The 21,327-nt window shown below is 34.5% G+C and overlaps 1 protein-coding gene across 2 annotated transcripts in view; it reads right to left on the minus strand.

Annotated features, from left to right (window-relative positions):
* Positions 1-21,327, minus strand: part of LOC132119719 (spectrin beta chain, non-erythrocytic 1-like) — a 90,086-nt gene that overhangs the window by 51,608 nt on the left and 17,151 nt on the right. The window contains exon 2 of one of the 2 annotated variants that reach the window (XM_059529915.1): positions 17,736-17,946. In XM_059529915.1, coding sequence (XP_059385898.1) covers positions 17,736-17,880 — 145 coding nt within the window. In that variant the 5' untranslated portion in view covers positions 17,881-17,946. Of the gene's footprint in view, positions 1-9,246; positions 9,732-17,735; positions 17,947-21,327 lie in introns of those variants that run through there. The other variant, XM_059529916.1, reaches the window with a different exon arrangement.

A 21,327-nucleotide genomic window follows, 5' to 3' on the forward strand; every position in this document is an offset into this window, starting at 1 on the left:
GAAACCACAGGGAAAGCTGCAGGAATGCAGCAGCATCTGGACTTAGTGTTGAGTTAACACTGAGCAGAGCGGCTCAATCAAATCAATGGACGAGTTATAAATTCAGCAAACACAGCTCATCTCACATATCCAGCCTGTTTATGCACTACTAAACACCAGCTAGCTTGAATATAAATGGCTATATAACACTGTGTTGCACATAAAAAAAAATATATATATATAACTATACATAATGACTAAATTCAAATTAATGCATTTTAGGACCATTAAGATATTTGCATTGTGAAATAATTTTCATGATAATTAAAAACGTTTTCCCTTTTGAGATAAAAAAAAAACAATAATAATTCATAATGACATTTCTCAATAGTTACATTTTTATTGAGGTTGATACTTATAAAAAATAATGCAAATAATGAAAGCAATGCAAAAACGCTAGGAAATGAAATAAAATATATTTTTCTTCAATACTGTTAATGATTCCCAATATTGTAATTTATACTCATTAGGTTATAAATACATGGTAGCTTGAATATAAATGACTACATAATACTACAATTAACATAATATAAATATTTTGTATAATATAAAATAAAAAAGTATTAAATTAATTAGAGGGTTTTTTTTTAGGATGAATGTGATTGTTATGAAAATAATGTAAAATAATGAAACAAAAAATAACATTTTGCATTAAAATGTAATAAAATTTTTGCATTAAAAAAAATAATTAAATATATATATATTTCTTCAACATTGTTATTTATTTTTGCATTTTGACATTATTTTCATGATAATTAAGCACATTTTTACTCCCATTACTGGTTTCAATTGTCATTTTTACTATTTGCATGTTATAAATTCATCAATCTGCCGCTCATCCATCATTTCGATATAAATGGCAGATGCTAATAACACCCAGATGCAGATTGTGTACAAGAGTCCTTAGTTAAAAAATGAGCCCTAGAATGTGATTGAATTTATTTTAGGGCATTGGCAAAGTCAGCTGAATGACAGCTAACACTGAGAGTGAATCTGCATGTGTTTGAGCAGCACAGCCTGTTCAGATAAATCAATACTGGAGTCTGGTCACATTAATCACTAGCATACACATATATAAGGTTCATACCAGTACAATCCCATAGTGGGAACATTGGAAACACAGTGTAGGCTGAGTTCTCCTTCGTATTGACCTGCTAGATGTATAAGCACCACAATCATGCTCAAGTTATCAAGGGTTGCTAACTGAATAGGAAATGAGTCACTGAGATCTTCTTGGCAATCTGATGATGCTCTGCTGACAAACTAAGACTTTTTACACATTCTGAACACGGAAAACTCAACTAGAGGGATTGTAAAATACCCGTCGTGGCAAGTATCCTCTAAAACAGTTAAGTGAACTCAAACAGTAGAGAAAGAAATCAGATGTTTGTCATTATATGGTATCCATGCATCGTTTCTCTTAAAGTGACAGCGTCTCATTTAGCAACTGCTGAAGGTGTGCTTTAAGTTAATGTAAAAAAATAAAAATTCACTCACTGCTCTTGACTGAATAATCAATATTTAATTTATTTCAGTGAAAGATATGAAAATTTACTTTTGATTTTTACCTGAACACCTACAAACCTAAAACCTCAAGCACTGTTTTAATTAGTATCTTTGGGCTGTTGCTTGTAATTTGTTCACTTTAATGATTGAACTTTATATTTGTTATGCTAGTGGAATTGAGGATTGTCAAATGTAACTGCTATTAAAAATTTGGAAATCATATAAACCTATGCAATAGAATACAAGACAAAATGGGTCAAATGGCAAATCTCACATGATCACAAATTTAATGCATGCATTTGAGGAATTGACGTGCAATACCATTAAAAATATATATTTTTAAAGAAGTGTTTCCTGCTATTTTTATTTGATAAGAAATGCTATAAAAATCTGAAATATTATTGCAATTTCAAATAGCAGTTTTCAATGTGAATATCTATAAAACTGTAATTTATTTTAATGATGCGCATCTGTATTTTCATCATCATATCTCCAGTATTCAGTGTCACATGATCTTCAGAAATCATTCCGATATGCTGATTTGCAACATTTATTACCACTTTTGTTTACTTTAATTTGTCCTAGCTGAAATAAAGTACCAGTTTTAAACTGTTGTATACATTCGTATCCCATCTATATTTCTACACAGGTTCATCTAACCCTGAAAGCACACAGAAGTCATTCTTATAATATCTGATTCGGACTCAGCACTGTTTGAACGTGAATGCCAATGAAATGAAAAAGAGCTGAGCACATCACCTTTATTACTAAACCTCCTGAAAATGATGCTGGCTGTGGGATTCAGCGCTGGATAACGTTTCAATATGGAAACCCGAGAAGGTCAAATCAAATGTGGGGTCAGTGTTAAAAGTGAGATCAGCTTTTCATATGAAACGGTTTCTACTCTGCATCTGATTTTCTGGAGCAGATGACAAAACACATCCTGAAACGCAGCCAAGAAAGGTAGTCCGTGGGTGGCTTCCTCTTTCCTGTCTGATTTATCTGCTTCCTGCGGTGTGAGCGTCAGCAGAAAGGAATTCCTAAGACTTCCTGTGTGCTGCGGAGTGGACAGGTCTCTGAGGTCACAGGGTCGCGTTAAGATCTGGCCTCAGCATGCGGCTCCAAAATAAACCTCGGATTTCAACACTTCTTCTTAAAAGTGCATCTGAACCGAGGGCAAAAATAATAAAGATGTTGAAAGTTTCAAACATTTTAGAGCCTGTTTATGCACGCGCTGATGGAAAACACATGCGGCGTAAAACAGGGAACTCTTTTTTTGGGTGAACACAATATTGTAGAGTCTGGCTTGATTTTATCTTTCAGGTTTTAATTGGAACATAGGTGAAGAAAACTTGTTTCAGAAAAGGAAATTATTAAATTATATTAATTAAATTATATTAAAAAAAATTATAGCTTTTTATTTGTATTATTTTAACTATTTATGAATGAATAAACTAAAAATACATTATATTATATTATATATGAAATAAAATTTAAACATTAATTTGTATATAATCTGTTAATAGAAAGAAAATTTAATTATACATATACATACATACAAATATATATACATATATATATACATACATATATACATACATACATATATATATATATATATATATATAATTTACATGTAATTTTCAAATCAACTCCAAATAACTAACTTAAAATTATTTATGATATTAATAAATATAGATATATAAAAACTATATGCATGAAAGAAAAATGTAAATGACATTGTTTTTAATATCTGTTAACAGAAAGACAATTAAATTATAAAAGCTAAATCAACTATACATATAGAAAGTTAACATAATACATTATTTGATATATTTTTTTCTTAATTTGTCAAATAAAAAAACATGCATAAATATTTTGTACAGGGTTCCCACACCTTGATTTACTTCAAATTCAAGGACCTTTCCAGATCCAGTACCCTCAGATTCAAGGAGTTAATGTGGGGACACATTTCAAGTGAGAGCGAGGTGACATAGTGTTACCTTGTAAGATACATTGTTACAGTTTTCATGTGTCAAACACAACTATGTATAAAAGTTTCTTCTTTTTTTTTCATTAGTTTTTGGCCATTAGACGGAGATCTGTTGTTCGGTACATCCTATACTGGATTCTAAAATGAACTGATATTCAACTTTACTGAAAAGAGCTTAGGCTCATGTAAGCAGAAGTTTTTCTTGCCTCATCATCTTAACAAGTAAAGCAATTCAACATTCATTTCCAGTTGTGTCTGTGAAACAGAGAGGTAACATCCTAGTAGTTGTGAGCATGCATGAACGTCATGTGGGGTGTTAATATTTTAGTTTTTCAAAAAGAGGACAGTGGGTGTGTCTGGGGTGTGGTTGGTTGGTGGTTAAAGTAGTGCAATGACCATATCCCAAATATCAAAACTGAAAATGTCATTTCCATACCTATGCTATGCATTTTGATCATAAACAGCTAAAAAGCTTCCTACCGGTGGCCCTCCTTCACAAAACGTAACATCTAGCACAGTTTTATCAGAGGCAGAATGCCAAATGTTTCAATACAAGCATTTTAGTCAAATGTAATTAAGCAACATTTCAAACTTTTCCCCACTGGGAAAATCAACTCATTAACAGTTTAAAAGTAGCCATAGGGGGAAAAATGCGGACTTGACGACATTTGCGAGTGTAGAAAGCAAAAGCCGAATTCCCGACATTTTGGGCGATTCAGAAATCCTGACCAGACGCTTTTTTTTTAGGTCCAAAAGGAGGACTTGTCTAGGAAAAAAAGGAAACATGGTCACTCTAACGTCTCGGCAATGTACAACACAAAGTACCTCACGAGCAAACACTTAACATAAAGCGTAAATGCACGTAACTAATGTAAAATTGATTGTTGAAAATAAATTCAAGCACTTTCAAGGACCGGCACCAATATTTGTTTATTTTCAAAAACTTTCCAGTAACTTTCCAGTATACATATATATAGTTTTTTTTTATTTTAAGCACATATTATATTAATATGATAACACAATTATTTAAATAATATATACACAGACACTTTTGGATTCTAGTAGTCAGCTTGATAAGTAAGTTCATTGGTGCATTCACACAGATGAGCACACCTCTCGTCATTACTTACATTTCTGGCGTTTAAACAAGCAGAGCAGGAGGGAAGCAGATGTATGTTTCTCATGCCTCATTTTAAGTGATGACATTCCTGGTGTGTCAACCAGGGAAACTCACAGTTCCTCCAGTGTTACAGAGAGACAATGACCAATACAACATTGTGTGTCATGAGGGAACAGATTTCAGATTGACCGTCCGTCAGTATGAGCTGGTGGTCAAGTTTACAGTAGGGTTAGGATGTACATCAAGCTCATTGTGTTTTGGATCAAGATGTGTTATTTGTGAAGTGATCTGGTGCCCTGTTGTTTCAGGTTGACTGGTTTGAACCCCACCCTTAGTTTCAAAGTGACATGACAAACCGATATGAGGATGTGCACTAGTGCATCACTCCAGATGTGCAGAGACTCCAGCAGAAGAACAACACACTCTGAATTCATTTGCATTCGTGCTTATAACTGAGTGCTTTTCTGAGTTTCTCAACCATATCGTTTTTAGATCAGGTCTTGTTTTTCATTGTTTTCTGGCCGTACAGGGGTCTTGAGTTGCTATATGAATCTTTGGAGATTGAAAAAAACAAAAAAAGCATTAGTGCATGATTTTCATTTACAGCCGATGTCACTGATGCCTGTTAATATTTAGTCATCATGTGCAAAAATTATGCTTTTTCCACCCAATCAATTCAATTCAGCTTTTTTTTTACGCAGAAATATATCACTTAAAATTATACAAACTTGTAAGCATTAGTAAATACCATTTTCAGTTATTAAAATTAAGGGTGTCCCCGACTAAGTATTTTCGGAATTTTCGACTGATAGTCGCATCATATGTTTGGGGGCGGGGCAAAATACATTGAGTCAAGTCAAACATCCGACAGCCATAATTACTGATGTTAACACACAGGGAAAATGTGTAACAAATGCCTCGCAGATACAAAAATGGGGTAAATAATGTTTTTATGTTTTGATTAAAAGATAGTTAACACTAAATGTCAGCGAAACCCTAACAATTCTCAATTTTTACAATAGTGCTCTCATTATAAAGTTAGCCTATATGACAGTAGTTATTAATGTTCTGCATTTCTGTTTAGAGCTGCGCGCTGATGATGACCAGTAGAGTGAGCATTTGATAGCAAGTTTTTAATCAATGGGATTACACTCATACTTTCATGTAGAATACGCTTCGTTATTTATACAACATAACATTAATATTAGGACTGATATGCTTGCTATCTGCAAAAAGGATGAATGAATGAATGAATGAATGAACTCCTTTTGTGAATGCGTTCTTCATGAAACAAAGTGCAGAAACACTGCAGCTCAACTCTAAAAAATCACAGCATTTTATTATATTGATAAAGATAAGAAATGATAAAGATAAAGATATAATGATAAAGATAATAATAAAGATGTCTGTCCCTCACGGATTATGGAAAGTGAAACATAAATCTATACGTGTGGTTGGATTTATTCACGCACTTTAAAATATTAATTTGAAGCTTCTTTCTTTTCAGATTCTTATTCATGGCTTTATCATAATAGGCTGCATATTAACTTATTGGGAGAAAACAGTGTTCGAACTATACTGTGTCCTTTAGGGGAGCCCAAAATTGTAATAAAAACTGAAAATATAACAAGGACAGTTTATTCAAAATATTTATAAACACTATAATAGTATAGAAATACCTCTATAATAATATCTGATGAAATGTTCTTTGTTTTAGGGAGTTTCACACTGACTTTTCAGTGAATGTTCACTAGAGACTCAGTGATTCTGGATGGTTTAACGCGCAGCTGAGTTGCCATCTCAACGCTTCCTTCTTTGCTTCAGAGCTCTTGAATCTACTTCCTCTCACGCCGAGGCTGGTGACGGTTACAGCCCTACTGAGAGCTTGACATCAGAGCTGACGACTCGAATCCTCACAGACCATTCAGGACCCTGTCTCGCTTTCGCCGGCCGCATCTCTGCCAACAGCCCAACAGAAGGTCATTGAGAAGAGCAGACTGAGAGACAGTCGGCTTGGCAGGAAGACACACGCAGGACAAAAGATCCGCTTCAGCACGCAAGCCTATCGAGCGAAAAAAGGTCCAAGATCATCTGGACGCACCCTTACCATCAGTAAACTATCTGTGGAATAGACTCGTCCACAATAGAGCAAGAACAAGTCCAAGAATCTATCATTTATATTGGCAAATCTCTGGTGTCTGGAGGGTTTGAAGAATGCTCTTGTGTAGTGAGCGATGCCTCATAAAACTTGCCCAAATATTTGCAACTTCTGACTTAATATCAAACCATCAGAGCTGAGGAACAAATGCTACATGTCAGTATGAAACCAAATGCAGTCTACACAATGCAAAAAAAAAATCTGTTACAAATATCGAAACATTATTAAGTCAAGACACGTTTACTTAAGATGCAAAATGAGTTAAGATATTAAGTCTTGTTTTTTCTGAAAGATCTATAAAAATGAAGTTAATATCTGTTAGTGGGGTCAAAAGAATCTACTTCAATTAGAGGGAAAACAAGATCTTTTTTCTGACCCCACTGGCAGATATTTTTATCATTTTAAGCATAAAGACACTTAATCATAAAGACTTAAAATCATTCATTAATTTAGAAAACAAAGCCAAAAAATTGGAAGTCAGAAAAGTGTTCTTGTTTTACATTTGATTTTATGTTTATGATTTTATGTAACTGGCAAATATTTGTTCTTGTTTTAAGCATAAATAAGATTTAGCCATTTTGCATCTCAAGTATAAAATATCTTGATTTAAGGATGCTTGCATATTTACTATGTTAAAAAAGCACTTTTTGTCATGTAAACGTGTCATTTTTGAAGTAAAATGACTGAAATAATGAGTCTTCAAAACTTTTTACAGTGCATGACAAGGTTTAAAGCATTTAAAATGCACAGGGTTGTGACATCAATAGGGTTTATCTCAAACCTACCACATTACGTTATTTACAAGCCCGAGATGAAGCTGATTCACTCAAATCTGTCATATCACAGGTAAAAGTTTGAGTTTGCATCACTAAACTACATAAAGGAAGGGCAGGGCGAATCGAAGTTAAAGATTAGCCAAACGCAAACAAATTTTTTTGGGGATGAAAGCATATGTTAAATCCATAAATGTAATATAAACAGACTCTTTAGTTACAAAAGCTCAATTGTATTTCTACAAGTGCATTTCTGTTAAAGCGCATCTCTCAGCATTAACGACCTCAAACTGCGCAGTGATTCATCAACAACTAGTTATGAACTCATATCAGAGTCGCTCATTAAATAGTTGATTCATACTTGTGCTATATCATCATGCACATGTGACTCTTCAAATGCATACTTGGGTTATGAGAAATAATATGTAAAAGCATTAAATGACACTCAAACACAACACCAAAGCTCTGGGGAAACATCTGCACTACAGTGACAGCAAACGAGAGCAATGGCGTAAATGTGTGAAATGCTTAGTGTGCGAAGGGCCAAATGCCTAGCACACATCTATTGATCGACCGGATCTAAAACCTAATTTCTATGCTGCTTAACCAGTTTGGTGAATGCAATGGAAGCATAAAGTGTTGCACTGTCTATAACAGTCATGCATGGAACAATGCAACTGCTTTGTCCAACTATTTAAGCAAAAGGTAGCCACAAAAACAAACACTATCGGCTGCACTCATTAGCAATCGCATTTTAAATGCATATGAAGCGGCAGCATTTAGAAACATGCCACTATCACTCACATAGTCAGCAGAACAAAACAACCACTCCCACCTTCCCGGGTTTTCCATTGTTGTCCATGACGGCCCATTCAGGGCGAGCTGCCCCCTTATTGACTCCCGGGTGTTTTTGGGGAAGGGAAGCCGAGCGTAAAGGTAGAACGTTTGCATGAGAAGCATGTAAGGAAAAAAAGGGGAAAAAAAGGCCTTTTTGGAGGGAATGTCTTAAATCCATTCCACTAATCCAGTCTGAAACTCCCAATTCCGCCAGACACCCCTATTTTTGAGAGGATTATGGAGGAGAGTAAACCACAGCCACTCTGTAGCGGCTTTCATCTACACTCTTAAAAATAATGCTTCCAGTAGACCTTTTAGTGACTCGATCTTAGAAGAACCTTATTTTTATTATTTAAAAAACACTATTTTCCACTATAAAGAACCTTTTGTGGAATGTTCAAATTCCATAGATATTAAATGTTGCAAAGTAAGGGTTCAAGTTTTAAGACACCTTCGAAATCCTTTTAAATTCTTAAAAGATTTAAAGATTCCAAAGGGATTTTGGGTTTCCCACAGAACCCTGTAGAGAAAACTTAAAAAAAATCTAAAGAACCTTGTTCCACTGTAAAGAACATTTTGTGGAATAGAAGATTCCATGAATGTTAAAGCGTGCAAAATAAGTGTTCCAAAGGGAGATTTTTTGTAGAAGAACCATTTTTGGTTTTCCAAAGAACCTGTTATATTTCATGGATGTTAAAAGTTCTTTATTGAACCATCAACAACAATAAAGTGTATATAACACAAGTCACAGCTGCTGCGCTGTATGGAAACCCATGAATCTCCTGTAAACAATGCATCCACATCTCCGGATGCATCTTACCTTGCAGCTGCTTGAAACGGCCCTCGAGCTGGTTGTAGTTGAAGGGCATTTGTGTGGGGAAGCTGGGCTCCTGGTAGAAGCCCTCAGGGCCCCCAGACGCCCACTCCATATCCATGATCCCTGACCGAGAGAGAAACTATTTCCTCGCAACCTCCCAGGAAACGGCGGAATTGGAAGGCACAACAGCGGGAATGAAACTTGCGATGGGAGTTATCCAAAAAGCCAAAGGTTTTCGTCCCAGTCTGATGTTCTCAACCGGTCTGTTTTAGAGGAGACATGCATGCTGCTGTCTCTCTGATTGTTCGTCTTCCCACTCTGTCCATTCAAAAGCAACGTGTCCCTCCAACCTCAAGCACTCAAACGCCCCTCCTCCTGTCATACAACCCTTCCAGCTCCAGACCCGCTCTGAATCTGCGAGACACCTTTAACGGAGCACAAGAGGAGGGCAGAAGGGTTGTAATTTCATCAGCAGCCCAGCCAGTGTGTTTCCAGATGATGTCACCGCCTCTTTACAATGAAAGAAGAGGAGGAGACAGGCCAAACCAAGTCTCCGGTGAAGATCAGGGGGGTGGAGGTCGAGCAGGAAGTCGGCCCATTTCCATGCATTGTTTTTTAGGTCATGCACTAGAAGCAAAGTTGCATAAGAAACGCGGAACGGCATTCTTGGAATGTCGGACTAAATGCATCCTCCCTAAAATCTTGTATGCAACCCCTCCAGCTTATTTGTCCTCCCCATCTCCTCCTGTTTCTTCTCCCCTGCCGTCCATCTGTTTGCAAGGTGAGGAGACGTGCTGCCATGAATGCAGACTTTGAACTACTTCTCAGAGTTTGGCTATTGAATTGCACACCGCTGCAAAACAAATATCTGCTAATTCCCATTCAGGAATCTCACACGGCTGTGTCAGGAGTAATAAACACTCAGGAGACCCAACTCAACCTTTCATGACAGCAAACAGCACACTTCTGCTTTTCTTTACATATCTTAAACATGATAAAATGCAGGATTATGCAAAGCCCCCCAAAGGTGAATTAAGAGCCACGCTGGATATTTACACAAGAGTTTTATGAGAGTATACGCTGCATGAAATACTGTAAATCAAACAATAAAATGCGTTTTTTTCTTCTGGGAGTATTTGTTTTTGCTTACTGCAGCAACAGGTTTATATAATTTTCTTTCTGATTCCAACAAAATGTATTTTAATATTTTAGAATACTAACATAACAGGGTTTTAAGTTTTTTTATGTTGTTATGTGGTTTGGTCAAATTTTTTTTCTTCTTTTTTTTCTTCAGTTCTACTCTTAGTAATAAAAGTAGACTGTTGCTAGAACACTAGTAAGTTTTAAGCTTTACATTTTTTAAGTGTTTCTGTAATATTTCTATTATATATTATATGTCATATTATAATTAGTATTTTTATATACTTCGTTTTAACTAATTATTTCAGTTTTAGTTATTTGTGTGCTTCTGTATTTTTTTTTATAATTATTAAATATTTTTAGCTTGAATTTATTTTTATTTGCCCTTTTTTTTATTACTACATTCTTATTTTATTTCAGGCAACATTTTTTTTCATCTTATATTTTTATTTTATTCAATTCAATAACCAAAAACTATTTTTTGGTATCACTTTCCAGTAAGGTTCACTACTTAAGTAAACATAAACTAAGAATGAACAATACTTCTACAGCATTTATTAATCATATTTCAATTAAATTTCAACATTTACTAACGCATTATTAGAATTAGTTATGCCTGCTAACATTAGTTAATGCACTGTGGATAAATATGAACACAAAGACTGTATTTTCATTGACTACAATACAATTTCATTGTAATAAAAGTATTGTTCATTATTTGTAAGTAAATGCATGAACTAATATGAACTAAAGAAACCTCATTGTAAAGTCTTACTCTATTTTTAATAGTTCTCATCTTAGTTTTATTTAACAATAACACCAGTGAACAAAATATTTTACGAACTGGAAAAATACTGTTATTTTCTTTCTCTTAAGAGCGAGACACATAAGTAGTCAGCATCCTCAAGGAACCATGAGATGAGCTATAATGTAACCAAACGTGTCCCATGATCCTGTATTTCCAAACTAAACAGATGTTTAATTATTCCTCAGTGCGTCTAGCGTGAGATTGAGTCCTGAAGGTGGTTTGGGGGATCTGGGTCTGCAGTGAGAGGGATATCTGTGCAGAAACACAGTCAGTGCTGTCATTGTGAAGTCACAAGGCGTCCACGTGTTCTCCGCTGCCCCTGGAGCCATCGGCGCTCTTAATTCACCTCTGTCTGCACTTCTGTTCTCTGTTTGAGCTCAATTCATCCCTCGGGCTGTGATAAACGCCCCACAGATTGGGGTTCTCCTCCCCTCAATGCAGAGGAGATGCTTCCTGGAAGATGTTTAGTCACTCGCTGCAGAGGAGCGATGTAAGCCACAGCTGAGGGAATAATCTGAAGATAAGCCGTGAAGGAGTAACTACAAAGACTCAACGAAATAAAAGGGACTTTTAAATATATTCATATAGATTTAGGATATTATATATGATACTTTTCAAAAATAATACTTCTTAAAAAATAAAAATAAAGATAAAAGTATAAGTAACAGTAGATTTTTACAATTTCTGAAGAAAATGTGATGCTTTCTTGCAATATTCCCAATGATAAATATGTTTCACAGATCAAAGCTTTGTTTAAACTGATCTTTTTTTGATGTCGAAATAAAGGGACGTTTATAATAAATGTGTCAAATGTAATAATAATAGAATTATTACAAATATTTGTTATAGAAAAAAACATGTTTTTTTTTTTCAAAAGTAATTGTGATGTTGAAAAAGACGGATAATTCATTTTTTTTTTGTAAATGTATACAAATATTTAATAAATATTGAAGAGCATGTGTGTGTGTGTGTGTGTATTGAGAGAGTTAATAATATTATATTATTTTAAGATTATATTATTACACAAATATATGATTAAATAATGTTAAATAGGTCTTTAAAATTATTTAACATTTAAAAATAATGAAAAAATTATAATTTATAAAATGATTTTTTTATATTAAAAAAAAAATATTATTAAATATAAATGTTTTTATTTATTAAATATAAAAACTTAATTTTCTACTGTTTCTGAAGTCTAAATGTAATGCTTGCCTGCAAAAGATGTCATCATGATGCTAGAGTTGAGGTCATGGCTTACTGGTTCAAAACAAAATCTCTAGATTTGGCTAAAATATCGATGGATTTATGGATAAAATGGTCAAATTACAAATCCTTACCTAAAACAGAGCTTCTGAAATGATCTAGTCTAGTAAGTCTAGTCTTGTTAATCCACATCAAACCAATAAGAGGACTACCATTACACTGGATCCCATGGCTTTAATCAATACCAGTATTTCTACATGAATACATGCACTACGTGCAAACTGACCATGAAGCGCGAGAAGCACAAATGCATTTCAGATGTGTTGTTTTACACTCATAGCGGGATAAATGTATGTAAGTGTGTGTTTCTGTTGGCGCTGAGACAATCAACCCTTTAGCAAGTCAACGAAGGAACAATTTTCTGCGAAATTTCACATGATGCTTCGCTGTGATCTTAAAAACATATACTTGCACAATCCCACAATTCCAGTGGCAGCCTGTTGTAATGCAACACAACTGCTCTGATTTGACACCGAACTCGAATGTGCTGATTTCAGCAGAGCCAATCCATTTAACAGCTGACAATTTCTGGATACAGAGTGTTTCTAAGTATGACAGTGATCTAATGCGTTCATAAAGCTTTAAGTGGGGTGATTTCACAGACATCTGGCCGAAAAACTCCGCAAAGGAAGGAAAGAGGAAGGACAGGGGGTCTGTGTGTGTTTCTTTTGTATTATGAGATGAACAGCCACACAAACACGCAAACCAGGACATTCCATAACTCAGACTTCATCCTACAATTACATTAGATGAAACGCTCTCTGCTGCTCTGGGAAATACAGATATTTCGCTCAGTACATGAGTCTTCAGGCTAGTGGCAAAAAGCAATATGATCTCCAAAAGAAAAAAAAAATTGCAATGAGAAAACTCAAAAGTCACAGTATGAACTCAAACTTAACTCATCAAACGATGCGAACCTCTGAACAGACACATCTGAAACCTAAATAAAAAACAAGTGAGAAGACAATCATAATTAATGCGTAAGACTGGAGTGAGTTTTCCTCGACGGAGCAGCAGTCACTCGAGCAGACCGACAGCCAGCTCATTTATATTTCACGACACGTCAATAATTCAGATGCTCGCGTTTCATTGGTGGAATACTAGTACACTGGCCCACAAACCAATACTTGATAAAACCCTGAGCGTGTGTGAGAAACTAGGCAACCGAAGGGCCTTAATTAATAATTCATGACGACAGCATTAATCCTGTGTTACACAATAAAGATACATGCCTTTATCTATCTACCCAACTATCCATCTGCCCAACTACCCACCCAACTATCTAGCCATATATCCAACTATCTAACTATCCACCCAGCTATCCATCTACCAGACTATCTACTTACACAAATATCTACCTAACTATCCAACTATTTATAATGCCAACTCTCCATCTGCCCAACTACACACCTAACTATCTACCCATCTATATATCAACCCATCTATCCAACTCTCCATCTGCCCAACTACACACCTAACTATCTACCCATTTATATATCTACCCATCTATACAACTGTCCATCTAGTTATTTACCTGTCTACCCAACTATCCATCTATTCAACCTTGTATCTGCCCAACTACCCACCAAACTACCCAACTATCCATCTACCAAATTATCTACCCAACTATCCATCTATTCAACCTTGTATCTGCCCAACTACCCACCAAACTACCCAACCATCCATCTACCAAATTATCTACCCAACTATTCACCTATTCAACCTTGTATCTGCCCAACTACCCACCCAACTACCCAACTATCTACCCAACTATCCATCTACCAAATTATCTACCCAACTATCCATCTGTTCAACCTTGTATCTGCCAAACTACCCACCCAACCACCTACCCATCTACCAAACTATATAACCAACTATCCAGCTACCACATTATCTACCTATCTACCATCTATCGACATGCATAAATATCTACCTATCTATCCAACTATCTATTTACCAGACTATCCATCCAAATATTTATCTGTCTACCCAACTATATATCTGGCAAACTATCTATGTATCTACCCATCTATCTACCCAACTATCTACCCATCCGCCAAACTATCTACCCAACTATTCATCTGCTAAACTACCAACCCATTTGTACATCTATCTATCTATCTATCTATCTATCTATCTATCTATCTATCTATCTATCTATCTATCTATCTATCTATCTATCTATCTATCTATCTATCTATCTATCTATCTATCTATGACTACAGCAGATGTCTGCAGAGGTCACTGAGTTGACCAAAACCTTTGCTAAAAGCAACAACATGAAGCAAAGTGTCAGAATCAATCTCTGATAATTCCCACATATGCTTTTGTTTGGAGTAAAGAGACTAGGTTTCTTCTCCTAACACAATTAAATGGGTGGTTTTGCTCAAGCTGGCGCCCCTGGACCGTGGGCTGTTGGGGAGGGCTGTATTTTGGAGCGCAGGCCCCTCTCATGCTCCAGCACATGGTCCACATTAGTGAGGTATGCCGACTGCTGCTGGGGGGGATTCCTGACTTATCAGAGCTCTGGGAGTGAACCATGCCGGAGTGATATCTGTCTTCCCATCTGAGCCCATGACAGTCTGATGAGACAGCAAAGAGCAAATACAACTCTGGTTCTATTCTATTAATATGTAAATATAGATTGTTACACCTTCTGAGGAAAATCTAAGTTTTGCTAAACAATGAAAACAATGCTGCAGTGAGTACTGGGCCAAGTCAAAATAAAAATCATCATAAAGATTTGTGCAAAATAATGCTTGCCAAACTATTTTAGAAAAATGAACCGCATCTAAACTTTATTTTCAAATCTTTGATTGCAACTTTTTTGTTTTGGTGTTTTGGTAAATAATTGCTTTTGTTGCAACATAGGGTTATTAACCTAAAACTTTCTTTAGATGTTGTTAATTAAGCTCAAATAAAATGAAATGAAATCTAAAGAGTAGATGACAAACTTTATATATATATATATATATATATATATATAAATGAAAAACTAAACAATGAAATAGAAATAGAAAGTTTAAGCACTAAAATTACTAAATTAAAATAAAAACTAAAACTCAAATATATTAACATTAAATAAAAAATTAATAAATTAAATCTAAACAATAATTAAAAAGAAGAAATATTCTATTTAAATTTACTAAAATTAACTAGAATTAAAATGAAAACTAAAAAATATAAAAATTTAAATAAAATATTCAAAATATTAATAAAAACTGTAATAGTTTCAAGTTTGTTTTATTTATATAGCACATTTAAAAACAGCAAGCACGGCTGATGGAAGTCAGTTAATACTAAATGATCTGTTGCAACACAGATAATAAACAGGTGTCAATAAACAGAATTCACTGCTATTGGTTGGAGGAGCAGATAGTCCCGCCCCCAAACTCATGCCATTGGTTGAGCTAATGCTGTCTGTGTCAGGCTTGTTCAAACGATTAGATCAATGTTTTGAAGTGTTACACTCTTCAGGAAATCAGCCTATTTTAGTAACTCTTAGTGAATCTGTATATTTAAAAGGGACAGAATTGTATTTAAATAACCACACACTTCACCTTACACTTGCTTCGTGTCTCTTTCTTGAGCACTATTCTTGCATCCATGAGAGAGCGAAGGCGGCGTATGCTCTGCTGCACAGGAATGCAAGAAAACACAATCACGTGAAACGTAGGATGCTTACTGGAATGCAAACTCCAGAAACGGTTTGTGGTTTTTGGCAACAAGAGAGAGAGGAAAAGGTTTAATTTTTTTACATGTTGTTTTATGTTCCATTGTCCTCAGTCCTGAAGTATTGGGGTGAGTCTAAGAGAGGCTCGTTCATTAAAGCCAGTCTGTTTAAACTCTGCCACCCCGAGAGAGTAACATTAATGCTCGGCTCATAAACAACATCACACCTCTGTAAACACAGCAACTCAAACGCATGAGAGCATGATGGAAAACAGAAGAGGGAAATATGCTACTGTCATCCAAGATATTACGGGAATGAATCATATGAAGAAAGAAATACAGCGAAAAACCACAGTGAGAAATACGGAGAGGTGCTGGTGGTCTAAATGTCCTAATCAAAGCCCGAACCCCCCCTGAGGATTAAAGAAATTTATATTTTTAATAAGAAAATATGCATTAAATCTATCAAAAGTGACTGTACATACGTCTATAATGATTTCTATTTCAAATAAATGCTGTCCTTTTCAACTTTATATTTATCAAATAATCATGTTTCCTCAAAAATAGAATTTTTGAAGATCATGTGACACTGAAGACTGGAGTAATGTTGCTGAAAATACAGCTGTGCATCACAGAAATAAATTACATTTTATTATATATTCACATAGAAAAAAGTTATTTTAAACTCTAATAATATTTCACAATATTACAAATTTTACTGCATTTTTAATCAAATAAATGCAGCCTTTTCAAAAAGTCTTTTACCAACCACTATTTTATTTCATTTCATTTCATTTCATTATTTAATTTAATCTAATTTTATTTTATTTTATTTTAACCAGAAAAGAGGAAACAATTGTGACATTTTAAAAATGAAAAAGCAAATTAAAGATGATTAAGACTATATTTATATAATTATTTTTATTTATTATTTTTCAAATTCAAAATAAATAAATAACTCACAATAAAACCAGGGAAGTGTGCAAAAATGAAATAAAATAAACAGACCAATGGAAATAATAATCATTTGGGTCCAGTTAAAATGCCTAAAAAAAACACACTTAAAATGCATCATTCATCAAATGCTCCATCATGCATGCATCAAGTATGCAACCACCCTACAAAAGGTGATTTTAGTTTATCACTGGTATATTATGAGACAATTAAGAAACCCTTCCTACATCAGCATTCACAGGAAATGCATATAAGATCGTCCATCTCCATACTGATTTTATGTAACCTGTTCAGTTTCCAGTACGAGGCACAAGAGCCTCCAGAGTTGGACTCGAGGGCTTCGCTGTGAATCAGGAATGGTGTGGGAGCTTCAGAAGGAGCAGAGAAAGTGTGAACTCACGCCCACTTTCTCTCTGCTCTCCCACACATGAAATCACTGCATGTCATGTGCGAGTGGGCGGCACATTATCAAGCACTAGTTACAGCTATTCAAAGCCAAGAACGCTGGGAACAAAAACACTTCTGCTGATAATAATTACCTCTCTTTGTTGATAACTACAGCTTTCAAGCTCCGACAAAGGTCAGGCTTGTCTATTTAAACCTCATATATCATCTAACGTCATCACAGATGGACTTTGTGATTTCCACTCACCTGCCAGAGCCTTGATGCGCGAGCGCTCGAATAATCGGGCCGAGCTGTTCTCATTGTCCCATTCGTCTTCCCAGCGGTTGTTCACACTTTCCTGGTACTGCTGCTGGATGTCCATGTGTTCGTATTCTGCGGCTACTGTCGTCATCCTGACCTCTGACCTTTCACCTTTTCACCGTTCACACTTCCTCATGAGGCGGCTTCCTCTGAAGCCCTGCGGAAAGAGACAGAGGGGTCAAAGGTCAGAATGGTTAGGGAGCATTACAGTTCATATACGAACATATTAAATTATTACATACATAATAAAGATGCCAACATAAACCTATAATTAATCTTTGTTCATTTTTAGATCATTTCTGCACTGATTTTGGGAGATAATCTGCTGAAATTATATATATATATATATATATAATTTATAATTTTTTTATCAATGCACTGACATTATCATAAAACTGCATTGATTAAAAAATTATGTAAAAAATTATGGTTAAATATGATAATAGTTGCCTCTTATCTTCTAAATATCTTTTATATATATATATATATATATATATATATATATGAAAACAATTATATAATTCTCATATAACATTCTCATTTCCAGCCATGATAAAAAAAGACAACAATTATCATCATTATTATTATTATTATTATTATGGTCATTATTGTTATTATGATAAAGCCCACGAGACCAGGAAATTGTTTAATGGACATAAATATAAGCATTGAATAAAGATGATTTTAGAAATATAAAAAAAAGTATAAAATGCATAATAATAATAATAATAATAATAATGAAATAAAAATTATGATGAAAAATTATGTAAAAAAAATTAATATGAGATTTAGCACTGAAAATAATAGGGAAAACAAATGTATTTTGCAGTCTGTGTTTTTCTCTCCATTATCAGTGACTTAGAAACACACTCATCTAAACTACTCTTTAATTATTCGCTCTGCACTGCTGACATTTGCAAAAAGACTGCACTTATTTCCCATCAACCCATCCTTCAATATTCATTGATCCATCAAGAAGACGATCTCATGTCTGCTTTATCTGTGTTTTAAGCACCTGCTGCCATCTGTTGGACGTCCTCAGAGCTCACCCTGATCCACAGACGAGCTCAATCATGTGGTGTTCCTCAGCCGTGGGATCACTGATAACCGTGACAGGTCACTCAGGCTTCTGGCAGAGCTACGTACAGTAGCGTAAGTTTCCCCGCCAAGAGATTGTCCCGCTCGTTTCGCCGCATTCAGCGCTGCATTATTAATCAAAATCAGCAGTCTATTCTCAGATGCATGAGTGCATCTCAGTATGATCACATCAGCTAATACTTTCTTTCACATGTGCTAAAGGACCACATGGGCCGGCGTATTGCTACAGCAAGGACTTGGTTTCACAAAATCATGCATCCTTTAGATTTGTTAAAAATATTTCTGTTTAGTATAAATTTGTTGTTTATTTCCGTTTTAGTAGTTGTAGTATGTGCTTTTGTCATTTGCATTCGTTTTTTCATATATATATATATATATATATATAAAACGGTTATTAAGACAATAAATTAACAAATATTATTTATTTATTTAACTTTAGAAAATAGCATGCTTTGTTCACAATAAAACTAGGAAAGTGTTTAATGAAAACACTAGCAAAACTTTAATATAAAATAAAATAAAATAATATAGACCAATGGAAATATATATATATATATATTTATTTATTTATTTTTTCTATAGTAGTTTATGTTTTTTAAGAGTTTTTGAAAAAAAATATTCTTTGTATTATTTTCAGCTTTAGTTTTAGTGCTTCAACTTTAGAAAAGGCAAAATGTCTAAAGGTTTTTTTTTTTTTTTTACGTTTAAGTCGTCTAATATTTACATTTTATTTTATTTCAGCTGCCTTTCAGTTATTTTTAATAATGTTTGTAATGTAATAATAATGTTAGTTTTAGTCAACAATAACAGCACATTGATCTGAGCATTATAAAATGGTAATGCTATGTTTTTTGGAAAACAAATACCATGATACTTTGGGTTAAATATTAATGATGTATGAATCCTATGTGCACGATTCGCTCTAACAGAACAGAAAGTAATGAAGCACAAAAACACACATGCAAAACTAAAATGCAGAGCCTCTCGGTGTGAAAACGAGGGCGGTGTTTATGTTTCTAATTGCTACCACAAGACTTCGGTTGTAGAAAACCAAGCATGCGGTTAAGCTCCTGAGAGATGTTTTTCTTCAGATACCTCCCACATAACAGTCTGTGAGGCATGCAGGAGCGACGCAGTGCTAAAACCTCAACCAAACGCAGAGTTTCCAGGGCATCTTCATCATGAGAGTAACAGCCGTGTCCCAGAAACTGCTAGTGGTGGTCTGCTATATATAACAGCGCCGCTGGGACGGCCTTTTTTACATCTGAAGAGCTGAGAGATTGGGGTTCGGAGTAAGCTCTCGAGCAGGACAAAGAAAGCAAGGACAAAGAGAGGTCACACTGACATACCAATAGTGTGCTTTAATGATGGCGATGGACATTTTTCGAAAACAAATATTTGGACTCATAAAAAAACTAATATTCAAATATTTCGTTTTTTTTTTTACCATTTCTAAACAAACAACGGATTGGGCATTATGCACAGCAATGTTTACAACAACACTACCGTATTTTTCGGACTATAAGTCGCACCTGAGTATAAGTCGCATCAGTCCAAAAATACGTCATGATGAGGGGAAAAAACATATATAAGTCGCACTGGACTAGAAGTCGCATTTATTTAGAACCAAGAACCAAGAGAAAACATTACCGTCTCCAGCCGCGAGAGGGCGCTCTATGTCTTCAGTGTAGACTACAGGAGCACTGAGCAGCATAGAGCGCCCTCTCCTGGCTCTAGACGGTAATGTTTTCTCTTGGTTCATGTCAAATTAATTTTGATAAATTAATTATCAAAGTCGCACCTGACTATAAGTCGCAGGACCATCCAAACTATGAAAAAAAGTGCGACTTATAGTCCGGAAAATACGGTACATTAACGTTATTAATCCAAAGCAACTTTTTGCTGATATGAATAGTTCATTGTGCAAGAAAAAAAGTGGAATTAGCATAAAGATATAGCATGAAAAAAACATACCATGAAAGTACTTTACTGTTCTGTTACAATATCATATAAAAAAATATTAAACAGAATTTGTATGTGTTTCCATGTAGTTAAACCACAAATAAATACAATTTGAATACATTAATCGTTCAGTGACATGGTATATATATAATATATATATATATATATATATATATATATAAATATATATATATATATATATATATAAAGAAACAGCATTTATTTTAAACATAAATATTTATAAATCTTTATTGTCACTGTTGATCATTTTTTATAATTTGATATATAATTCGATTTTGTTTTTATCTTTTTTGCATCATTGCTCAATTAAAGTATTAATTTCTTTTTTAAGTTATTAAATATTAATTTATTCAAACAGTCAAATATTAATATCTTATGCTAACATATTAAGTTAAATTAATTAATATGACTCTCAATTAAAAACCTTTGATTTATTACAATTTGTTACTAATAATTA

This window comes from Carassius carassius, chromosome 38 (assembly GCF_963082965.1).
Source record: "Carassius carassius chromosome 38, fCarCar2.1, whole genome shotgun sequence".
Lineage (NCBI taxonomy): Eukaryota > Metazoa > Chordata > Actinopteri > Cypriniformes > Cyprinidae > Carassius > Carassius carassius.